The following is a 22,062-nucleotide window of genomic DNA, read 5'->3' on the forward strand; positions in this document are numbered from 1 at the left end:
GTTGCTGTAGGGAGATAGGATGCATACATATATTACAGCACCTAAGAATTGCATCTTACTTTTCCGTGCAAAAATAAAACATGAAATGTTTCAAGATATTTCTTTAATCATCACGATGACCTACTTAAATTACAAAATGAGCCATGATGTCCCGCTGAGCAGCCATTTTCGCATATCCCTGTCACGTGATTACAACTTTCATTTTTCAAACAATGTCCACTACAACGCTCTCTGCAATCTTTACCAAAGGTTCCAGAAATGCATGCTGTAAGTAAGTAGAAAACAGAAAAAAAAATAATGAAAGGAAAGATTAGTTGCATTAAAAGTAGATTTCTTTTTTACATATGAACCATTAACAGCCTCACAATGTAAGTGAATTACTTTCTGTAGAACTAAATATGGCAATATCGTCTTCTTTTTTCGTTGCCTGAATATTATTCCTAGAATTTTAAATATATATGTAGAAACTACAAAGCAATAATGGACACAGGTATGACATTTTACGTCATTTTTTTTTTATATTCATGTATTTTATTGTTCAATGATGTGCGAATGGAAAGGGCTGAAAATCGTCCCTCTTCACTACATATCAGAGAATCCTGTTTTAAAACAATCGATTTTTATTAGAATAAAAAACTGTTTATTTGTTATATTTCATATGCAGTTTCTGCGTACTATGTATCTAAGTGTGCTAAAATCATACACATGTAATAAGATGAGGATATTTTGTCCCAAATCGGCCATTTAGTGTAGACCTCTTATCAAAAGGTCAATAATTAATGTAAAAGATAAAATACCCTGTGAACAGTTCGATCCCCTCCATCCAAGATTGCAGCCTAGGTCACATGTTCCATCTGTATTGCGACAAGATTGGTTAACGCATTTCATATTGCATCGTTTAGAACAGTTGTACCAATACCAACTGTGGTCACACACTACAAATGTGAAACAAAGCATCAAACTGAACATTAAAAGTAAGGAAAAGCAAACTATACATATACCATGCACATATGTTAGCTGATATGTTGATGTGCTTCGTGTTTTTATATATTCCGTTCTTTTAAGGATATCTTACCTTTATCACATTTTGATCCCAAATATCCAGCTTTACATCCGCTTTTACAATATCCGGTCACGTGATCACAGCTTCCATTACAATTGACGTTGCATTCTTCTTCACACTTTCTGCCGTAAAATCCTGTTTTGCACTCTTTAATAAAAGTAGTGTAAATACTTGTTTAATGGTCCTTTGTTTTGATTTAATTTTTTTTTTTCAAATAAATGTCTATTGTTTTGGAAAAAGTGATGGATATAAAATACAAAATATCAAATGAAAAATGTATGATTACCTGTGGCACAGAGATTCCCTGAATTTGACTAACATATAAATTTTAATAATTTCAAAAAAAAAAAATTAAACCTTTATGCAAGAAAAAGTTTCTGCAAACCTTTTAGGGACTTTGAAACATTTGAATGAAATGGTGATGAAGTGTGATAATATTAAAATCAAATTTGATATGTTTATCCCAGTAAGTGCATGACCAATCCTTGATATGAATACCTGAGGAACAGAAGGGGCCCATCCAACCAGGCGTACATCCAAGATCACAAGTACCAGTTGCATGGTGACAAGACTGATTAAAGCAGTTTAAATTGCATCTTTCAGAACAGTTGTACCAATACCAACTGTGGTCGCACACTACAAATGTGAAATAAAGCATCAAATCGAGCATTTAAAGTAAGGAAAAACAAACTATACATATACCATGTACATGTGTTGGCGGAAATGTTGATGCACTTCGTGTTTTTGATATTCCGTTCTTTCTAGGATATCCTACCTTTATCACATTTTGATCCTAGATATCCAGCTTTACATCCACTATTACAATATCCGGTCACGTGATCACAACTTCCGTTACAATTGACGTTGCATTCTTCTTCACACTTTCTGCCGTAGAATCCTGTTTTGCACTCTTTAATAAAAGTAGTGTAAATACTTGTTTAATGGTCCTTTGTTTTGATTTAATTCTTTTTCAAATAAATTTCTATTGTTTTGGAAAAAGTGATGGATATAAAATACAAAATAATAAATGAAAAATGTATGATTACCTGTGGCACAGAGTTTACCTGAATAATCGTGTTATTTGACTAACATATAACTTTTAATAATTTCAAAACAAAAATTAAACCTTTATGCATGAAAAAGTTTCTGCAAACCTTTTAGAGACTTTGAAATATTTGAATGAAATGGTGATGAAGTGTGATAATATTAAAATCAAATTTGATTTGTTTATCCCAGTAAGTGCATGACCAATCCTTGATATGAATACCTGAGGAACAGAAGGGGCCCATCCAACCAGGCGTACATCCAAGATCACAAGTACCAGTTGCATGGTGACAAGACTGATTAAAGCAGTTTAAATTGCATCTTTCAGAACAGTTGTACCAATACCAACTGTGGTCGCACACTACAAATGTGAAATAAAGCATCAAATCGAGCATTTAAAGTAAGGAAAAACAAACTATACATATACCATGTACATGTGTTGGCGGAAATGTTGATGCACTTCGTGTTTTTGATATTCCGTTCTTTCTAGGATATCCTACCTTTATCACATTTTGATCCTAGATATCCAGCTTTACATCCACTATTACAATATCCGGTCACGTGATCACAACTTCCGTTACAATTGACGTTGCATTCTTCTTCACACTTTCTGCCGTAGAATCCTGTTTTGCACTCTTTAATAAAAGTAGTGTAAATACTTGTTTAATGGTCCTTTGTTTTGATTTAATTTTTTTTTTCAAATAAATGACTATTGTTTTGGAAAAAGTGATGGATATAAAATACAAAATATTAAATGATAAATGTATGATTACCTGTGGCACAGAGTTTACCAGAATAATCGAGTTATTTGACTAACATATAACTTTCAATAATTTCAAAAAAGAATTAAACGTTTATGCATGAAAAAGTTTCTGCAAACCTTTTAGGGACTTTGAAATATTTGAATGAAATGGTGATGAAGTGTGATAATATTAAAAATAAATTTGATTTGTTTATCCCAGTAAGTGCATGACCAATCCTTGATATGAATACCTGAGGAACAGAATGGGCCCATCCAACCTGGTGTACATCCAAGGTCACAAGTACCAGTTGCATGGTGACAAGACTGATTAAAGCAGTTTATATTGCATCTTTTAGAACAGTTGTACCAATACCAACTGTGGTCGCATACTTAGAATGCAAATTAAAGAAACTGCCTCATTATGTATGTATGGAAATTTTAAATAATCTACTTTAAAAGTGCTTCTATTTTCCATTTTCTCAGGTCAAAATATCTCCTTTTTGATCCCTTACCGTCATTACATTTCAAGCCAAAATACCCAGCCTTGCAACCAGATTTACAATCTCCGCTCACGTGATCACAACTTCCGTTACAATTTATATTACATTTTTTTGCACACTTCCCGCCATAGAATCCTGATTCACATTCTTTAAAATAACAAAATCCCAATATAAAGTGTTAAACTTGTTGTATACTCGTTTTATTTTAATAGCGATCAATATAATTCTTTTTTTTAAATAGAATTAAATTTTAAAAATGTTAAAATTTCAAGTGTATAAGATGATAACCTGTGGCACAAAGATCCCCAGAGAACCCTGGTTCACAACCAGTGTCACATACGCCAGTAACTCCATCACAGGGTTTGTTATCCAAACATTTTCCACTACAATTTATCGCACAGTTCTCACCGTATCTTCCATGTGAACATGCTAAAAATGAATAATGAATTGGAATGGGATCCATTACCATGGACCACCGTGAAAAGGAAAGACTAAATCTGATTCTACATGCATCAATCACGAATAAGTGAACGTAATGTTCAAGAAATGTCATATCAACTAAATACCTCTGTCACATCTTTCATCTTCCCACCCAGCTGCACACCCATTAATACATTTACCGTCAATATGGTTACAGGATTGATTGTGAACACAATGTTCCGAGCAATGTGAGGAGCATTCCACTCCATAAAAACCATGCATGCATTCTAAAGATATATGAATCATAATAAATATTTCTTTAAAAAGCACATATATCTGAAATATATAAAAATAAAATTTCGATTTCTAAATGAACAAAATAAGGTATGGTATAAACACGTATATAATTGGGGTGGGCATAAAAATATATAAAAATTACGAAGATTAACGGTCACGTTCAGAACAAGAGGCCCATGAACTACATCGCTCACCTGAGAAACTTTGGTGATGCCGTTCTTTTCCAGATTTCCCCACTTGTAATACCTATTGTGGCCCCGCCCACCTCATTGATTTTGACAATTTTAAATCTTCAATACCCCAGGATGCTTCCACATAAGTTTCAGCTTATTTTGGTTCAGTGGTTCTTGAAATGAAGAATTTTTAATGACCCCAACCTATTAAGGAGACGTGGTCCTTCATTCTAACAATGCAAACGTCCAATAACAGAAGGATGCTTTGTACCAAGTTTTGTCAAAATTGGCCCAGTGGTTCTTGAAAAGAAGTTGAACATGTTAAAAGTTTACAGACGAACAGACAGACGGAGAGCTAGACGGACGACGGACGATGGGTGATCAGAAAAGCTCGCTTGAGCTTTCCACTCAGGTGAGCTAACTAAAAGCTTACTCTACATCGTATTTTTTTTTAATCTGATTTTATCTCTTTATTTTGAATGCAAAACATGAGATAAGAGGCCCATGGGCCACATAGCTCACCTAAGTAGCTTTGACCATGCTTTTCTTTACCAGATTTCCCCCTAGTAAAACATATTGTGAACCCACCCTACCCCACAGTTCATAATTATGTACAATTTAAAATTTACACTACCCAAGAATGTTTTGGCATAAGTTTCAACTTTTCTGACCTAGTAATTCTTGAGAAGAAGATTTTTAAAGATTTTTCTTCTTTATCTTATGTAAAACTTTGTTTCTTTATTGTGCCCCCGCCCTACCCCCGGGGTCATGATTTTTACAATTTAGAATCTACACTACCCCAGGATTCTTCAATAAAAGTTTCAGCCTTCCTGGTCCAGAGGTTCTTGAGAAGAAGATTTTTTAAAGATTTTTCCTATCTGTTTCTATTTGAAAACTTGGATTCCCTATTGTGGCACCGCCCTACACCCAAGGGTCAGGATTTTAACAATTTAGATTCTACACTACCCAAGGATGCTTCCACATAAGTGTCAGCTCTCCTGCCCAGTGGTTCTTGAGAAGAATATTTTGATTTTTCCTATATATTTCTTTTTAAACTTTGATTCCATAGTTTGGCCCCGCCCTACTTCCGGGGGTCATGATTTGAACAATTTAAAATCCACACTACCCCAGCATGCCTCCACATAAGTTTCAGCTTTTCTGGCAGGGTGGTTCTTGAGAAGAAAATTTTTAAAGATTGTTCCTGCATAGTGCTTTGCAAAACTTTGATTCCCTAGTTTGGCCCCGCCCTATCCCTAGGGGTCCTGAATTGAACAATTTAGAATTTACACTACCCAAGTATGCTTCCACATAAGTTTCAGCTTTCCTGGCCCAGAGGTTCTTGAGAAGAAGATTTTCCTATTCTATATATTCTATGTAAATCTTTGACTCTCTATTGTGGCCCTGCCCTACCCCCGGGGGTCATGATTTGAAGAATTTAGAATCTAAACTATCCCAGCATGCCTCCACATAAGTTTCAGCTTTTCTGGCCTAGTGGTTCTTGAAAGAAGATTTTTTAAGATTTTCCCTATATATTTCCTTGTTAAACTTGGATCCCCTATTATGGCCCGGCCCTAACCCCATGGGTCATGATTTGAACAATTAAGAATCTACATGTGCACTACCCCAGCGTGCTTCCACATAAGTTTCAGCTTTCCTGGCCCAGAGGTTCTTGAGAAGAAGAATTTTTAAGATTTTTCCTATTCATTTCTATGTAAAACTTTGACTCCGTATTGTGGCCCCGCCATACCTCCGGGGGTCATGATTTGAACAATTTAAAATTTACACTACCTACCCCAGCATGCTTCCATATAAGTTTCAGCTATTCAGGCCAAGTGGTTCTTGAGAAGAAGATTTTTTAATGACCCCACTCTATTTTCGTCTTTTCTTGATTATCTCCCATTGTGAAGGGACTTGTCCCTTCATTTTACAATTTAAACTCACCTTCACCCAAGGATGCTTTGTACCAAGTTTGGTTAAAATTAGCCTCGTGGTTCTTGAGACGAAGTTGAAAATGTGAAAAGTGTACAGACGGACGGACTGACACACAGACGGATGGACAGACGGACGGCCGACGAACAAGCTGTGATCAGAAAAGTTCACTTGAGCATTCGGCTCAGGTGAGCTACAAATGAAAACTAACATACTTTGATTACAAAATGTTCCCTTCCACCCAGACGTGCATGCAAGACAGATACCACTGACAATGTGACATCTTTGACAATTAACAGGGCATGGGAGGGAGCAATTACTGCCAAAAACTCCTGAACTTTTACAACCTAGACGAATGAGTATAAACCGACAGATAATTCATGCATTCATATATTATTTAGAAATTATTTAAAGTATTCTTCTTCAACTTTATACATTTAAGTTTACCTTTCTTTAAGATGTTTTAATTATAGCACATCCAATAAAAACGAATGAATTTTTTTGTCTTGAACAGAAGAAGAATACAAAGCACGAAAAAAAACAAGAGGCCCATGGGCCACATCGCTCACCTGAGTAACTTGTGTGATGCAATTCTTGACCAGATTTCCCCTCTTGTTATACCTATTGTGGTCCCCTACCCCTCTCCCCTGTCATGATTTTAATACTTTCGAATCTACACTACCCCAGGATGCTTCCACATAAGTTTCAGCTTTTCTGACCCAGCGTTTCTTGAGAAATTTTTTTAAAAAAATATTTCTATATATGATTTTTCCTACAAGTATCTATTTCTATGTAAAACTTGGATTACCTATTGTTGCCCTGCCCTACCCCTGGTGGTCATGATTTTAACAATTTAGATTCTACACTACCTAAGGGTGTTTCCACATAAGCTTCAGCTTTCCTGGCCCAGGATATATATTCCCTGTACATTATGGCCCAGTTCCTATATATTTCAATCTATGTATAACTTGGATTCCCTACTGTTGCCCCGCCCTACCCCTGGGGGTCATGATCTTAACAATTTTACATTTATACTGCCCGAAGATGCTTCCACAAAAGTTTCAGCTTTCTGGGTCCTTTAATTCTTGAAAAGAAGATTTAAAAAAAAAATTCTATATATTTCTATGCAAAACTTGCATTTCCTATTGTGGCCACGCTCTACCCCTGGGTGTCATGGTTTATCAGTTTAAAAGCTACATTACCCAAGGATGCTTCCACATAAGTTTCGGCTTTCCTGGTCCAGTGGTTCTTGAGAAGGAGATTTTCAAAGATTTTTCATATCTGTTTCTATGTAAAACTTGTATTCCCTATTGTGGCCCCGCCCTACCCCCGATGGTCATGATTTTAACATTTAGATTCTACACTACCCAAGGATGCTTCCACATGAGTCTCATCTTTCCTGGCCCAGTGGTTCTTTAGGAGAAGATTTTGATTTTTCCTATATATTTCTATATTATACTTGGATCCCCTATTGTGGCCCCGCCCTACCCTCAGGGGTCATGATTTTGACAATTTTAAATCTACACTACCAAAGGATGCTTTCACATAAGTTACAGCTTTCCTGGCCCAGTGGTTCATATGAAGAAGATTTTTATATTTCTTTGTAAAATTTGGATTCCCTCTTATGGCCCCGCCCTACTCCGGATCATGATATTATCAGTTTAGATTCTACACTACCCAAGGATGGTTCCACATAAGTTTCAGCTCTCCTGGCCCAGTGGTTCTTGAGAAGAAGATTTTTTAATGACACCTACCTATTTTTGTCTTATCTTGATAATGTCCCCTTGTAAGGGGATTTGGCGCTTTTTTGACAATTTAAACTCACCAAAGAATGCTTTGTACCAAGTTTGGTTAAAATAGGCCCAGTGGTTCTTGAAGAGAAGTCGAAAATGTGAAAGGTTTACAGACGGACGGACAACGGACAAAAGGTGATCAGAAAAGCTCACTTGAGCCTTCGACTCAGGTGAGCTTAAAACAGAAAGACAAACTATAATAAGCACACAAAAGATACACAAAGGGAAGGAGAGATTTCAAGAAAATAACCAAGAAGTGGATTACAAAGATAAGATGGGGGAGGGGTCTGGAAGAGAAATGCAATGGAAATTTGCAAGAAATACAGAATCGAAGTCAATCAAAATTTAAAGAGACAGCTTGCAAGAAGGAGAAAGTGTTGCACACGAGAAAAGAAAGACATAATGGGAGAAAAAGACACATTCTGATTGATACCAATAAAGATTGCATGATTGTTGTTCAACGGCACTCTCGAGAATTTTTTCACTCATATGGAGACGCCACCGCTTGCCGCTGGACCCCTAAAATTTTGACCTATACCCGGGACTCAGGAGTCATTTAGCAGTGAGGGATCTTTTCGTGCCAGCACCTTCTGCAACATAGGACCTCGGTTTATATGGTCTCATCCGAAGGACCGGTCTCCACGTCCCACAGTGGGATTTGAACCCGCGACGTAAGGATCATCTCCTTCCTTTACGTCTCTAGAGAAAACAACTTAACCACCGCGCCACGCGGGCACGATACCAATAAAGAAATAAAAAACAGACCGCAAAAATATCATTAGTACAGAAAGAGAGCACAAAGAAGCATAACGCTTTCCTCTGTATTTCTTGACAATTTTACTGTGAACATGTAACAGTGCAATGAGTAGACTGTAAGAACTATGTATTTGGTATAAATATTTGCACACCTTTTACAGTTACTTCACATAATTCTGTATAGGAATCTTCATGGTATCCAACAGGGTAATTTGTCCTTGGATGTCTTTCATTGACGTAGATGATGAATCGTCCATTTTTGATACAGGTTGTTGTGAAATCAAGTGGAGGAATTTCTGTCTTGTTATTGTAGCAGGCATATCCATCTCCTATTTCAGATGTATTAGAGACAAACAAAGAAAATCCGGCAAATCGTCCACGTTGTCGGTCAACTGAATATATAATGTTTCATCTTAATATCAAGTCTTATTTATTTACAACTATGAGGTATTTGTTAACTTTTTCAAGAAAAAAATATTTCACCAAATAATTGTCAACGTATCTCTGAATGAATATAACACTGGGAGAAAAGCAGTTTCAAAAAGGTTTATTATGATGTCAAATTTAAAGCTTTTTCGTATGAATACTGTATACAGGGAAATTTTCGCCCCCGTTTTATTTTCGCCCCTTTCGCCCTTACCTCATTAGGGCGAATTTAAAACGGGGCGAATTCAAAAAATTCAGTATAATTTCTTAAACAAAACTACGATTAGGCAAATCTAAAACGGGGCATATTTGTTTTACAGTGTGAAAGGGCGAAAATAACACGGGGCGAAAATAACCCTGTATACAGTATAAACTTACGTTCTGTAGATCCATACCCTTTGAACTGTATCCTTACATTATATATGCTCAGAATGCTGCCCAGATCGACGTACCACTTGACCACATTATCCGAATAGGTGAAAGGACGTATTACTTTTGTTTTTGTACATGACGTCATATCGCCATCCACTGCATTGTCGGCTGTGTAATCTTTACAAGTATCGGTACAGAACCATGTGAGTGTTTGGGTTGCGGAGCGATTGTAAGATAAGTTGTCTGAAAAACAAATTGCATTTTCTGTTATTGAAATTCACCATCCTCATATATAATACACTTCTGAATCCAAGAGATTATTGTAACTCTAAAGAAGACCCGCTCACTTTCTTCTACATTTGTTAAAACCGTACTGCTTAAAAAAAATAAATTAAATGTACATACAGTGGCTGGAACGTTATTGTTGACAACTTACACGAACGATCACGTTACACGAACGATTCCGCACGATTAACGCACGATTAAACCTGTTACACGAACGATCTTTCACGTTCACGATTCTACACGTTACACGATCTTACACGATTGTTAACGCAAACGCACGATTCTTCACTCAAAATAGTTCAAAATATTTAGGAATCAATATTTTCAAAACGAAATACGGCTTAATACTTATTTAAGATTTCAAAGAATTATCAATATTATTTCATAGACTTTAAAGAAAAAAACGGAAAACGATATTTCTGCAACTAAATAGATGCAAGACTTAATATTTTAGATTAAAAATAATTATTTCTAAGGTAATTCTCCGATAAAAAAACGGATTTTTTTTTCGTTCTAACAGACGATGTACATGTATGTGGGTCGTATAATTTGACTGAATTGGATATCATGATATGCAGAAAGGGGGATACGATTGAACAAAAATGGCAGCATGGAATGACTTAAATTATAATTACAAATTTTATCCTTATGTTTCCAATGATTCAATGTCTGATAAACTTGCCAATTATTCATTTTTTTTTTATTTGCAGACATATGAAATTAATTATTTACAAATAGGCTCAAGAGATAAACACAGATAATTAAAACTCCCGAAAATCATGCCGTGTCCATGTCTATTTGTCGACTTACTAGTTACGTAAGCATTGAGAAATGTTTATTTCTTTGTAAAAAAAAATATATTTATTTTCAATGAATTGATTTCAAGATTATCTTGACCACAATAAGAAGTAAATGATAATTAAAATCAGATTTTTCAAAAAGGCGTAAAAGATCTAAGCGCGGTTTATCACAATATTGATCGCGCTATTTGACGAGAACTTAATATTGTACGACTTACTATATTGCTTGCTTACGGGCGATAATTAGTTCGTTCTGCACTCTATTATGTAAATTGCGCTTTTTCATTTTATTTGGAATTAAATTAATAAATTAAGAAAAACAAACCAGGGAAATGCTTATTTTACAAATGACATTCCGATAAAAACTTACAAAACGAAATTTACACGATTCGAAACGCACGATCTCGTACGATTAAAAACGCACACGATTGAGTCTGATACACGAACGATCTTGCACGTTACACGAACGATCACTCACGATACACGAACGATTCTACACGATTGGTTTGTCAACAATAACGTTCCAGCCACTGTATGTAAAGAATGCTCTTGAGTATCGAATCAACTGAAAGATATAAATCTCGTATGCAAGTGATGAAGGAATATTGCTGGGTGAGTAAGGGAAGTAAGGGATTAAAAAATTCAAGACATCACGTTTATCATATAGCTAGGTTGTAAGATTACCATTAACGTCTTCTTCGAGTAAAATGTCCAAATATGAAACAGTTGTGTCAGACCCCATAGTATCTTTTATCTCAAGCTCACTGGGATATGTCGTATCGACATAAGAATGTAAATTAACATTCTTATTTGATGGTGTTTGTTATTGTCAATGTACATTAAATTAATATATTTAATGCATGTCAGGTAAAGAACGTGTTTAAGAATACATGACTGCAGGGAAGTTTTTTTTCATACATGTATCGCTATTTCAATAAATCTATTTATGATACTTCATTTCAAAGGGTCTTCATTTTATTTTTATGAAGAGAGGGTGGAGTAACCAGATACCGGTATTTCTTTAAACAATACAGGGAAGATTTAACGTTTAGAGACAAAAAAAATACCGGTATATAAAATGTAAAATCATATTTGAATATATTTGTGGAAGTCAAAAACCCATTTAAAATTTCGAAACTTCAACAAATGATTTAAATCGATATTGCTATTTCAACGTGAGTTCAATGACTATTTAATTGAAGAAGGAAAAAAACATAAATAAACTTTCAGAGAAAAGTCATTTTTGTCATTAAAACGCCTTTTAATTTCCTGGACTTGTTAACATTTTATTGAGATACTATAATTTTCTGCCTTTCCATAAGTCATTTTCTTATTTTCAAATGTAGATCAGAAGATGATGGTTCATGTCTGTTCCGAACGTGCACATTCAAAAACTATAACGTAAATGTAAATTTTGTTTTGAAAATATTGTTTTCTTTTTCTTGTTATAGTTGGATGTAAAATTAAATGTAAGAAAAGTACTGCGATAATAACAAAATTTGAAATCCAGTATAACAAACAAAAGGCCTAACTTGTGGTAATTGCAATAAGTATGAAACTCTTCATTGTAAATTGCGATTTTACCAATCATAACTAGTATCATACAGCCACTGTGAATGGTTGGAAGCCAATGCTCTCTTCTCTATTACCTTGGCTAACATCTGGCCTGGGGGCCATAAAACTTAGACGAGCTCACTTTTGATCTCAGTCTCACTTTTCCACTATATATTCCTTTGGAAAAAGTGAGACTGAGAACAAAAGTGAGCTCGTCTAAGTTATATGGCCCCCAGGCCTGATGTGTTAGGGATCTGCGTCTGCTTTGCTCTGGATTTATATTGCTTAGATGGACTTTTGAACTTGAAAAATGCTTGTTAAATCCATTTTTCAACGAAAATGTTGAAAAAAGTCCTCATTGCTGAAAGGTCCTTAGAGCCAAGTGAAGATCTATGCCGGCAAAAGGTAATGCTTGGATATTGGTAAAAGATATTTAATTATCGATAAACAAACAAACCTAACAAACATGTACACATCAGTATCCTTAAGTTTAACGTGTTCCTATATGTATATGGTATACACCTTATAAGAAAATTCTGTAGAGAGTGTTGACATGTCATATACACCAGGTCTTATATAAAAAAGTAAACCTTACACTACTTCTCTGTCTTTTACAATCATTTTCGCTAATGCTGAATAATGTGATGAACTACTTGAAAATGTTAACAAAAATGAATCACTTTTTAAAACTCTACAACTTAGGCGAGAAAAAAAAACGTACCGTATCCAAAGGAAATTATTATTTTCGCTAAAAATCCTAATGTTACAAAATTCATTATCTCAGTTAGTAGAGAACACTTCGCTGCTTTAAGAAAAAAAACTAACACAGTGTAACATTGATAAGGAAGTTTCACATAATGCGTCAATGAAAGGTGGATATTCAAAGTATTATTTGAATTCAATCAAAATACTGTCGGTAATTTGTTTTCATTGTTCACTTATTCATAAACTTCATAAACTTCCTCAAACAATTACTTCATATATTTGCAACTATCATACCTAATATGTTAACTGATTCATCTATTTCTATCTATTTTTTGTCGTCGTTTTTTTTCGATTGGTGTGTTTTGTCTGTTGGCAATACTTTTTTTTATTTTGAGATTATTTTCTTAAATTCCTGAAATAGTTTAAACCAAAGTTTGGAGGAAGCATCTATGAGTAATGGAAAGCAAATTCTATAATTCCTTAAATGGTGTCTGATTCTTTTGTATTAAAGGTGCTTGCTAAATCTATTAACATCAGTGCTCTGTTTTCCCTATATCTATATAACATCAAGGAGCCAATCCGTTAGTTTGATTACTATATGCTACTATTTTATTTTCTAAAGACCAATCCCTGGAGTCATAGCTGAGACTTCATGAAAATTCCAAATGCAGAATATATAAGACCGGGTATAAATATGCCAAAAAAAGATGCGACTTGCTGAAGGAATATGGGTTCTTAATCAACCTCACATTTTATACGTTTTATTATGCGTACATGTATATATAAAATAATTTGCGTTCATACTAGTTTTAATCATGTACCAGTCTTCCGGAAAATCGGGGGGGGGGCTGAAAAGGGGAAGATAATGTGTAGTTTACCCCTTCTTATTTAAGATTAATTGCGAGTTAAAAAACGGAATTACCCTAAAAAAAAACAAGATACGTTTTAGCCATACATGTATGATGAATTTCCTAATTCTCCTGTTACCGTAACAACATATTTTGCACAATTACAGGGACAATTCCTTAATGGCGAACTTAGCGAAATTAAATCCACCGCAAGGCTTTCCGTTTATACAGTATCTTTACCCATACGAATACTTTGTGCAGATATCTTCACCTGTATTTGGAAAATTCGTCCATTGGTATGGTATACGGAAAAATTTTGGGGTTTTTTTTTCAACATAAAAGATGCAATTGACTTTTTAAAATGGGAAATTAAATATTAGGTCGCACGTTTTAGAATTTAGATTCCAGTTCATATTAACACTGTATTGATTCAAATAATACTTTAAAATGATTTTTAAAAATGTCATACTTATAAATTGTTGACAATCGTAGAGTTATTAAAACACAAAACATTTTTTTCCTTAATATAGGTTATGCAGATTGAAAAAAGTATATGCTGTAGAAATGTTGATGGAGTATTGTTTTATGTAATTGCTAACAATTGAATGAAAATGTTTGTCAGTTTACATTACCCCGGGAATTTTTCTGTATAACGGGTTTCGACCAGGGCGTTTATGAATTATGCTTGTTAATTTCTCAAGAACTCCTCAAGTATTTCTCAGTCCTTATTCTAATTAAAAATCTAGTCTCCTGCTAGGCTACGTCTTGATCTATCATTAAATGAATTTCAGTTCATTTACATAATTATGGTCTATGGTCCTATGATTCAGAAAGTTAATTTCGTTAAAAATGATTCATAAAAAAATTTCAAAATATATTTAAGTAAAAAATAACTAACCCATCAAGATTTTGAATTCATACTCTGATTAACTTCTTTTCCGTCGTAAAAATTATCATACATATTTACCCGACCTCCCAGAAAAATGAATATAACAAACCCCACTGAAATATGAAGCTTGCCATTTCCACACTTAACAGACCAGATTTTGATTATTATGCACTTTTTAACTGGACCATATTTCTTCTCCAAAATTGATTACATGTAAATGAAATTCTGTCTGGTACAAGTATAATCCCTGATTTTGAAAATTGGATGATTTAATATGAAATGTACATAAATTTTATTTTGATAACGGAATATGAATATAAGCATTTATTAACTAAATAAAATCTCAGCTTTACAGAAGATTGATTGATTGATTGTATATTGTTTAACGTCCCTCTTGAGAATTTTTCACTCATATGGAGACGTCACCGATGCCGGTGAAGGGCTTCAAATTTAGACCTATACTCGGCACTCAGGGCCATTGAGCAGTGAGGGTTCTTTATCGTGCCAACGCCTACCGTGACACGGGACCTACGTTTTTAAGGTCATATCCGAAAGACCCGTGACTTTCACTTCTAGTGCCGAGCGCTTGGCGAAGGAACAGTCACTACCTTTGTTTACGTCTTAGGTATGACGCGGCGCCGCGATCGAGAATCGAACCCGGGCCTCCCGATCACGAAGCGAACGCTCTACCACTAGGCTACCGTGACCGGTACTTTACAGAAGATAAGATCTTTAGCCTTTACGGTAGAAAATTTATGAGGCGATATGGAAACATGAACATGTATTTTGAAAAATGAATACTACTTTTTTTATCGAAATTAAAATCTCCTTCATAAAGACGCCACTTTAATTGTCCACTTTTATTCAAAGGTTTTTTTTAGTCCATCCAGAATGAATTATCTTTTTTAAAATTCTAACTAGCTACATAAAAAAACTACAAGATATATACTACATGGATAAACATGTATAAATCAAGGTTATAATCGAAGTGTGATTTTTTGAAACAGTTCTACTTAATGCCTTTCTCAAGTACACAGATCATCATTGTCATATTTGGTGTAACCAGCAAGTGCACTTTTATCCAAAAATGACTGATTCAGTGCAAAATTTGACATTAGTTCTTAAGCCAATGTTCTTACAATGAAATATATATGGAAATAAAGAACGGTTTCCAAGCATAAAAGTTCCTTTAACAATACAAATTTAAATGGCGCAGAGCAAACACAGACCTACAAATCATCAGAGGTGGGATCAGGTGCCATGGAGGAATATGCATCTCTTGTTAACCAGTCACACCCGCTCCTTGTTAAAATCGGGAAATAAAGGGGGAAATATGTCGACAATTCAGTGTGTAAATAATGACCTAACAATAAGTATAAAAAAACGTCATTGACCATTTGACTTAATGATAAATTGTTTAACCTGACAGTTTACAACAAGAAGTCTTATAATGAAGCTATGGTAATAGAAATTTCCGAATTTCTTCCAAGATACTCTTTAGTTTTACTTTGAAATAATAATAACAGTCATTTTCTGAAATATTAGATGTGACTTTGAATGTTTAAAGGTCTTGCGTAGAATAAGAATAGCTTTTAGAAATGCTAATTTCCAAACGGCCAATCAAAAGATTTGAGAGTTTAAGAGTTTTATTTTTTTTCAAGTTGCCAGATGTCAAGATGTCTTTTGTTTTATTTATTATGAAGAAAGAAAAAAAAGCAAAAAAGTTATTCATTTTGATTAAACTGAAGTTTACAAAATTGCGATTTCATTTTTTCTGAAAAGTTTAGGAATTTCTTTCGAAATTAATCGAATAATTTTTTTTTTTATTTAGAATCCACATTTCATTTATATCACTTTATCGTTATGGAGCGTATTCTCGCAAATGTGTCTCAAGTTTTTCTTATATAGCAGATTATACTTTGGAAAACAGTAATGCTATACACTTGAAAAAAGAGTAATGGTATGGACTAGGGTTTATATATTACTTGAACTTCAATTAATCTTTGATTTCTGAAAATTCAGAAATCCAGTAAAATTATGTGTGAAATTATTCTAAAATAACTTGGTAAATAGTATTTCGGATATTAAGCTAATATTGTTTTTTTTTTTCGTTTTTTTTTTTTTTTTTTTGGTTTGTTTTATTGTCAAATTAAGACAAAAGACTATCATTTCATTATATTGTAATGACACGTGAGAATACTAAGCACTCCAAATTGCAATGTAAATACCACGATCGTGCAAACAAAGAAGTCTAAAGATATTGCACTTCGTAAATTATGGTAAAATGATTCAAGAATAATTAATATAATTTGATAATTATATAATAATTATACGGATGCCAAAATAATTATTACAACCAGCATTCGTCTTAATGATAAATTGAAATTGCTGACAAGGTTATTGTATCATACATATAACTTGCAAAAAATGGTTTAACAAAGCTGTTAATATCCTTATTTCATGATCATTTTGTTTGTCAAAAGCTTACCTCGTTTTAGAAAATATTCGTAGGTAGAGCATGCTTTTGTGTATCAAATCAACTACGAGATTTCACTCGAATTATTGATTATTGTTTAACGTCTTATTTGAGATTTTTTCTCATACAGTATAGAGACATCTCTATGTATCGGTGAAGGAAATCAATTTTAGGCCTTTACTTGGCACCCAGGGCCACTGAGCAGCAAGGGATGCTAATCGTGCCAACGTCTGCTGTGACAGGGGGCCTCGTATTTTAAGGTCTCATCCAAGGGACAAGCGTCCTTCACTTCATATAACGTGCCAAGCACTTGCCGAGGGACAGTTATTATTAATTTGTATCGACTTAAGTCAGTTTCCGTCTTGATTCGAACACTCGACCTTTTGATCACGGAGCGAGAGTTCTAGCCATCTGGCTACAGTGACGGTTATATTAACTCTTTATACATGTAAGGGTATAGTGCTAAAAAAGTAAGGAAAGTTGATAGAAGATGAATTAGAGTCATTACAATTAACAATAAGTTATTTCATGTTTTAAATTAACGTCTTTTTTTTATCTAAATATACAAATGTGAAAAATATGTGTACTTGAAATAATGGATCTGGAAAGTTATTATCAATAAGTAATATATTGTTATGATTACTTTAATTTTATTTTCTAATTTTTTCCTGCAATTAACACATAAATGTATGAAGAAGAATCTATTCCATTAATTTATCACAAGAAGATGCCTTTCATTTCCAGCAATCATCAACATGTTTAAAGATATTTGAACCTTTTAATTGTTATACATCATAACCACTGTAAATAAAGCAGTTAAGATATTATTTCGAATGTCCTCCACAAATCACTTAGATGGATCTTTTGAAAATCTGATGTTCTCTTCCATCGCCTGAAAATAATGATTAATTGGTTAGAAAAAAAAAGTAGATCAATAGTTTAGGTATACAGAGAAAATCTGAATACTAGCAAAAATACTTTAAAAAATATTTATTACTTCTTAAAATTTATTTTTACTTCTTCGAAATCAGTTATGAAAAATTAAAAGGCAGCAACAAAATAATAATATGAGGAAAAATAGTTAAAAAGTAACAATTAAAAACAAAAAAACTCCACTCTAAGTCGACTGAAAACTATTTGAACGGTTGGGAGCAAGTCGCTTTCCTTCAGTGTACATGTAATAAATCTCTCTTTACCGGTATAAGTACTAGAGCGCGGATCATTCGAAAGCTCTACATGTATTTGTTATCAAAGTAGGTCAAACGTCAACCTTTCCGTTCTGTACTATAAATAATCACCAAGATCACCCACCACCCAAGTGATCTAAAATGTTGTTGGTAAACTTTTCCAAGAAAAACTATTATAGTGTTGAAAATAATTACTTTTTATAACGCAAGCTTTTGTACTTATACTCGATATAATGCATTTAATTTTTAAGTACCACATAAATATGCGTATACAAAATGTTGTACATATATTTATATTAATCGTCAAAATGATTATACTTGTAAAGTTTAATAAATACATATACACGGTTTATAAGCAAAATTATTTTTAAAAATATATTTAAAAATAAAAGACAAATTAATTTCAATTACAGACTGAAGAAAAAGATCAACTGTCATTGATTTTGTATACCAAGAATGATTAACTGCACTTATTGAATATAAGTCTCCTGAAACCTCGAATACGATAAAATATCATTAGAAATTGTTGTTGACTTTGTTTATAGTCTTTATAATTAACCGTTCAACTATGCATGTAGAATTTACATGAATATCCACGTCTGCCTTGTGTCATCCATTTAATTACAATTTACATTTCGTTAAGGCTTGAGAACGAGTGATTAGCAACTAAAATAGAAATTGCAGCTAACTATCTCTGTTCAATTTAATTCTTATCTAACTATGAAATAAACCAAGCATTTGAATTTTTAAAAAGAAAATCATATAACTCTTAATGTGATATAACAAAGTATTACAATTAAAACATATATTTGAAATAATTCTATTTTTCTTAATCCAGATTCACAAAGATGAACACAGACACGCACGAAGAGAGAGAGAGAGAGAGAGAGAGAGAGAGAGAGAGAGAGAGAGAGAGAGAGCAAAACACTTGCCTGAATCCGTTGATTCATATCTTCATACATCAAATCCATGTTTGAGTAGCATTTCTCCAATGTCAAAATCCTGACATTTCGCTCGTTCATCTCTTTGATACAGTAAATCCATAAATCAAGTATAAAATCGTTTTTTTCTTTTAACCTTTCTGAATAGTCATATTAATAATAAAGTTATATTTTTTTTTTATAAATTCACTTTTTTTCTATAATAAGGCAAACTATTTCATTTTTATGTTAAGATGAAGCATTTAATATTTTTTCTCCTTTCAAATGATAAAATGCAAAAATAACGAAAATTGGTCATACTCCAAGTCTTTTTAAAGTGTATACAAATTGCGAAAATTGTCATAGTCGAACATATATACAGAGATGGGACCCAGTGCCATAGATATATAAACATTCTTTCCGACAAATAGCATCTGATTGTGTCCCTTGTCATGATCGGTTCTTAGCAATTCAGTTTTTTAAAGTCATGAATTGGAAAGATATATTGTAGTACACGTACTATATACTTTTTTTTAATTGAATTGAATATTTTATTGAACAAAGTCAAAAGGATCGGACACAAGTTCAGTAACTTAGATAGTCCTCTCCTAATACAACATTTTGTTAAATTGCCAAAATAAAAAAAACATATATACATATGGTCTATTACATACATTGTATACATCGTAGCAAAAGAAAGGAAAAAAATAAATTCTTTAAATTTACAAATATAATTTGAAATAGTATGAGAAAAAAAGTAAACTTATTTTGAAAAGCGACCACATTCATTTAAGAAAGTTTGAATAGTCTTGAAAAGTTCAGCATTTCGTTCAATAGCAAGAGAATCATCGCCCCATAGCATTAAATGTACATCTATTACATGTAAATAATTGAATGACAATAGCTTATTCATTAAGGAATTTCTTGCTTTTACATAATATTTACAAACAAAGAACAAATGATATGCATCTTCTAGTAGTCCACAAGAACAATTAGCACTGGTAATTAGGTTTAAAGCGATTTAAGTCAGAATTTAAAATACTATTATGTCTTTATCTTGTATGAATTATATTCAAAAAATCCGTTTCCATAAGAAAATTATTTCGGAGGTTTTACATTACGTTTTTGCAGAGAGTTTTTCAAAATTTTGATAGAAGTTGCCTCCCTTGTTTTAAGACTAAGGGAATTCCACTTCCTAACAATATCGGGAATAAATAATTTATTATATAGTTTTAATCTGTATTTTGGCAAAGAATAATTTAAAGAAAACCGGATAATGTATTCTGAAATATTGCCTCTTGTGTCAGGTACTAAGTTTTGATAATAATTAGGTACTAAATTATTGTGCATTTTATACATTGTTATTAGTGTTGCCCTATTTCTTCTATATTCCAATGGTTCCCAACTTGTTTCCAAATATAATGAATTTCTTGAAGAGAGAGAGAGAGAGCCCAGTAACTATTCTTGCAGCAAATAATTGTACTTTTTCAAGATTCTCAATATCTGTTTTTGTGCATCCAGACCAAATTTCAACAGTATATTCAAGTTGTGGTCTAATAAAAGATATATACATCTGGGATAGAATATCTCTTGACACAGTCAATTTTAGTTTTTTTAAAAAAGCCCCTGTTTTTGTATGCTTTCTTTGTAATGATATCAATATGATCAGACCATTCTAAGTTGGACAACAAAAGTATCCCAAGATGTTTGTGTTCTCTAACATATTCCAATGGGCAATTGTCAAAAATAATTTAGGAAAATGCTGTACATTTTTTAAATTAAAAAATACTGCTTTAGTTTTCTGTGGGTTAAATTTCAATAACCATTTTTTTTACCATTCATCTAGTATTCTAAGATCATGGTTAAGATTTTTTCCAATATGATTAATATTATCTGAACATTATTGTAAAGAACTTTTTTCAGAGATATTCTTAAAAGATATATTTCATACAGCACGTCTAAGTATTCTAGCTGGCTTTAGCTAAAGTCGTTGCAAATTCCTTAAATTTTTAAGTTGACAGAATTTTCGTATTTATCACATCTTGTAATATGTTACCTTTGATAGTAGTTAAATAATACTTATACGTGTTGCATAATTGTGCACTGATTTTACTTACAGGCTTTCCAAACTTATTGGACGGTTTTGAGTCTTTTCCATACATTGATTGGAATAATCAATTTTACGGTTATCTATTACAAAAAAAAACAAAATTGTGTGACCAGTTAACACGGGCATCTAATTTAACTTATAACAGTACAAAAGTAGTTAGAACTTACAGTTAAATGCACTTGCAGGAATCGTGTCTTTTTGTAACCCATTTCTCTCATTCTCCCCTCCGTGACCAACATTCGAACGATTAAAATCCATCTTCTCCATGTAAAAAGCAAACTTTTGAGTTCATAAAAAGTTAATAAAAATTGTATGAGAATGAACCACATGCCCATTTTCTGTGCACTATTATATTCACATTAAATGTTACGTAAAGGCAATTAACATGACTCCACACCAGGTGCATGTCTTGACAAGACGTATTGAAATGCTAATTGTCTACATATATAAGAAGACTAACAACGTATGTCTTCATTCAACATTCTGAAGGATCATTCAAACGAGGTTTTAAACTCTGAAATTATTTTTAACTCTCTCTCTCTCTCTCTCTCTCTCTCTCTCTCTCTCTCTCTCTCTCTCTCTCTCTCTCTCTCTCTCTCTCTCTCTCTCTTGAAGGAGAAAAGATTATAGGAATGAAATCAATTAAAATTTATTCTTAATCATTATTTTAATCCCTTTTTATATGTACAAAAGTCCATTAAAAATCTAGACTTTGTCATTTTTTTAAAGAATATAAGCAAATTTGGTTCAATTTTAAAATGATTCAAATAATC

General features: G+C 33.1%; 1 protein-coding gene and 1 long non-coding RNA gene across 2 annotated transcripts; both read right to left on the reverse strand.

Annotated features, from left to right (window-relative positions):
- Positions 1-124: 124 nt before the first annotated feature.
- Positions 125-12,967, reverse strand: LOC134269238 (multiple epidermal growth factor-like domains protein 6; the record flags this gene model as incomplete). The annotated part of the gene is made up of 15 exons (XM_062751448.1): positions 12,876-12,967; positions 9,522-9,758; positions 8,870-9,109; positions 6,384-6,515; positions 3,916-4,056; positions 3,638-3,778; positions 3,362-3,496; positions 3,101-3,238; positions 2,608-2,742; positions 2,331-2,468; positions 1,839-1,973; positions 1,562-1,699; positions 1,076-1,210; positions 798-935; positions 125-265 (listed from the first exon to the last, which is right to left on the reverse strand). Coding segments are annotated over exons 1-15 (2,179 nt in total), but the record flags the coding sequence as incomplete, so codon positions are not given.
- An 8,319-nt stretch (positions 12,968-21,286) lies between these two features.
- LOC134269249 (uncharacterized) lies at positions 21,287-21,677 on the reverse strand. The gene is made up of 2 exons (XR_009992539.1): positions 21,457-21,677; positions 21,287-21,369 (listed from the first exon to the last, which is right to left on the reverse strand). It is a non-coding gene; the product is annotated as an uncharacterized LOC134269249 (long non-coding RNA).
- Positions 21,678-22,062: the final 385 nt, after the last annotated feature.

The sequence above is a fragment of the Saccostrea cucullata genome, unplaced genomic scaffold (genome assembly GCF_032062105.1).
Source record: "Saccostrea cucullata isolate Sc308-1 unplaced genomic scaffold, CSIRO_AGI_Scuc_v1 ctg712, whole genome shotgun sequence".
Classification (NCBI taxonomy): Eukaryota; Metazoa; Mollusca; class Bivalvia; order Ostreida; family Ostreidae; genus Saccostrea; species Saccostrea cuccullata.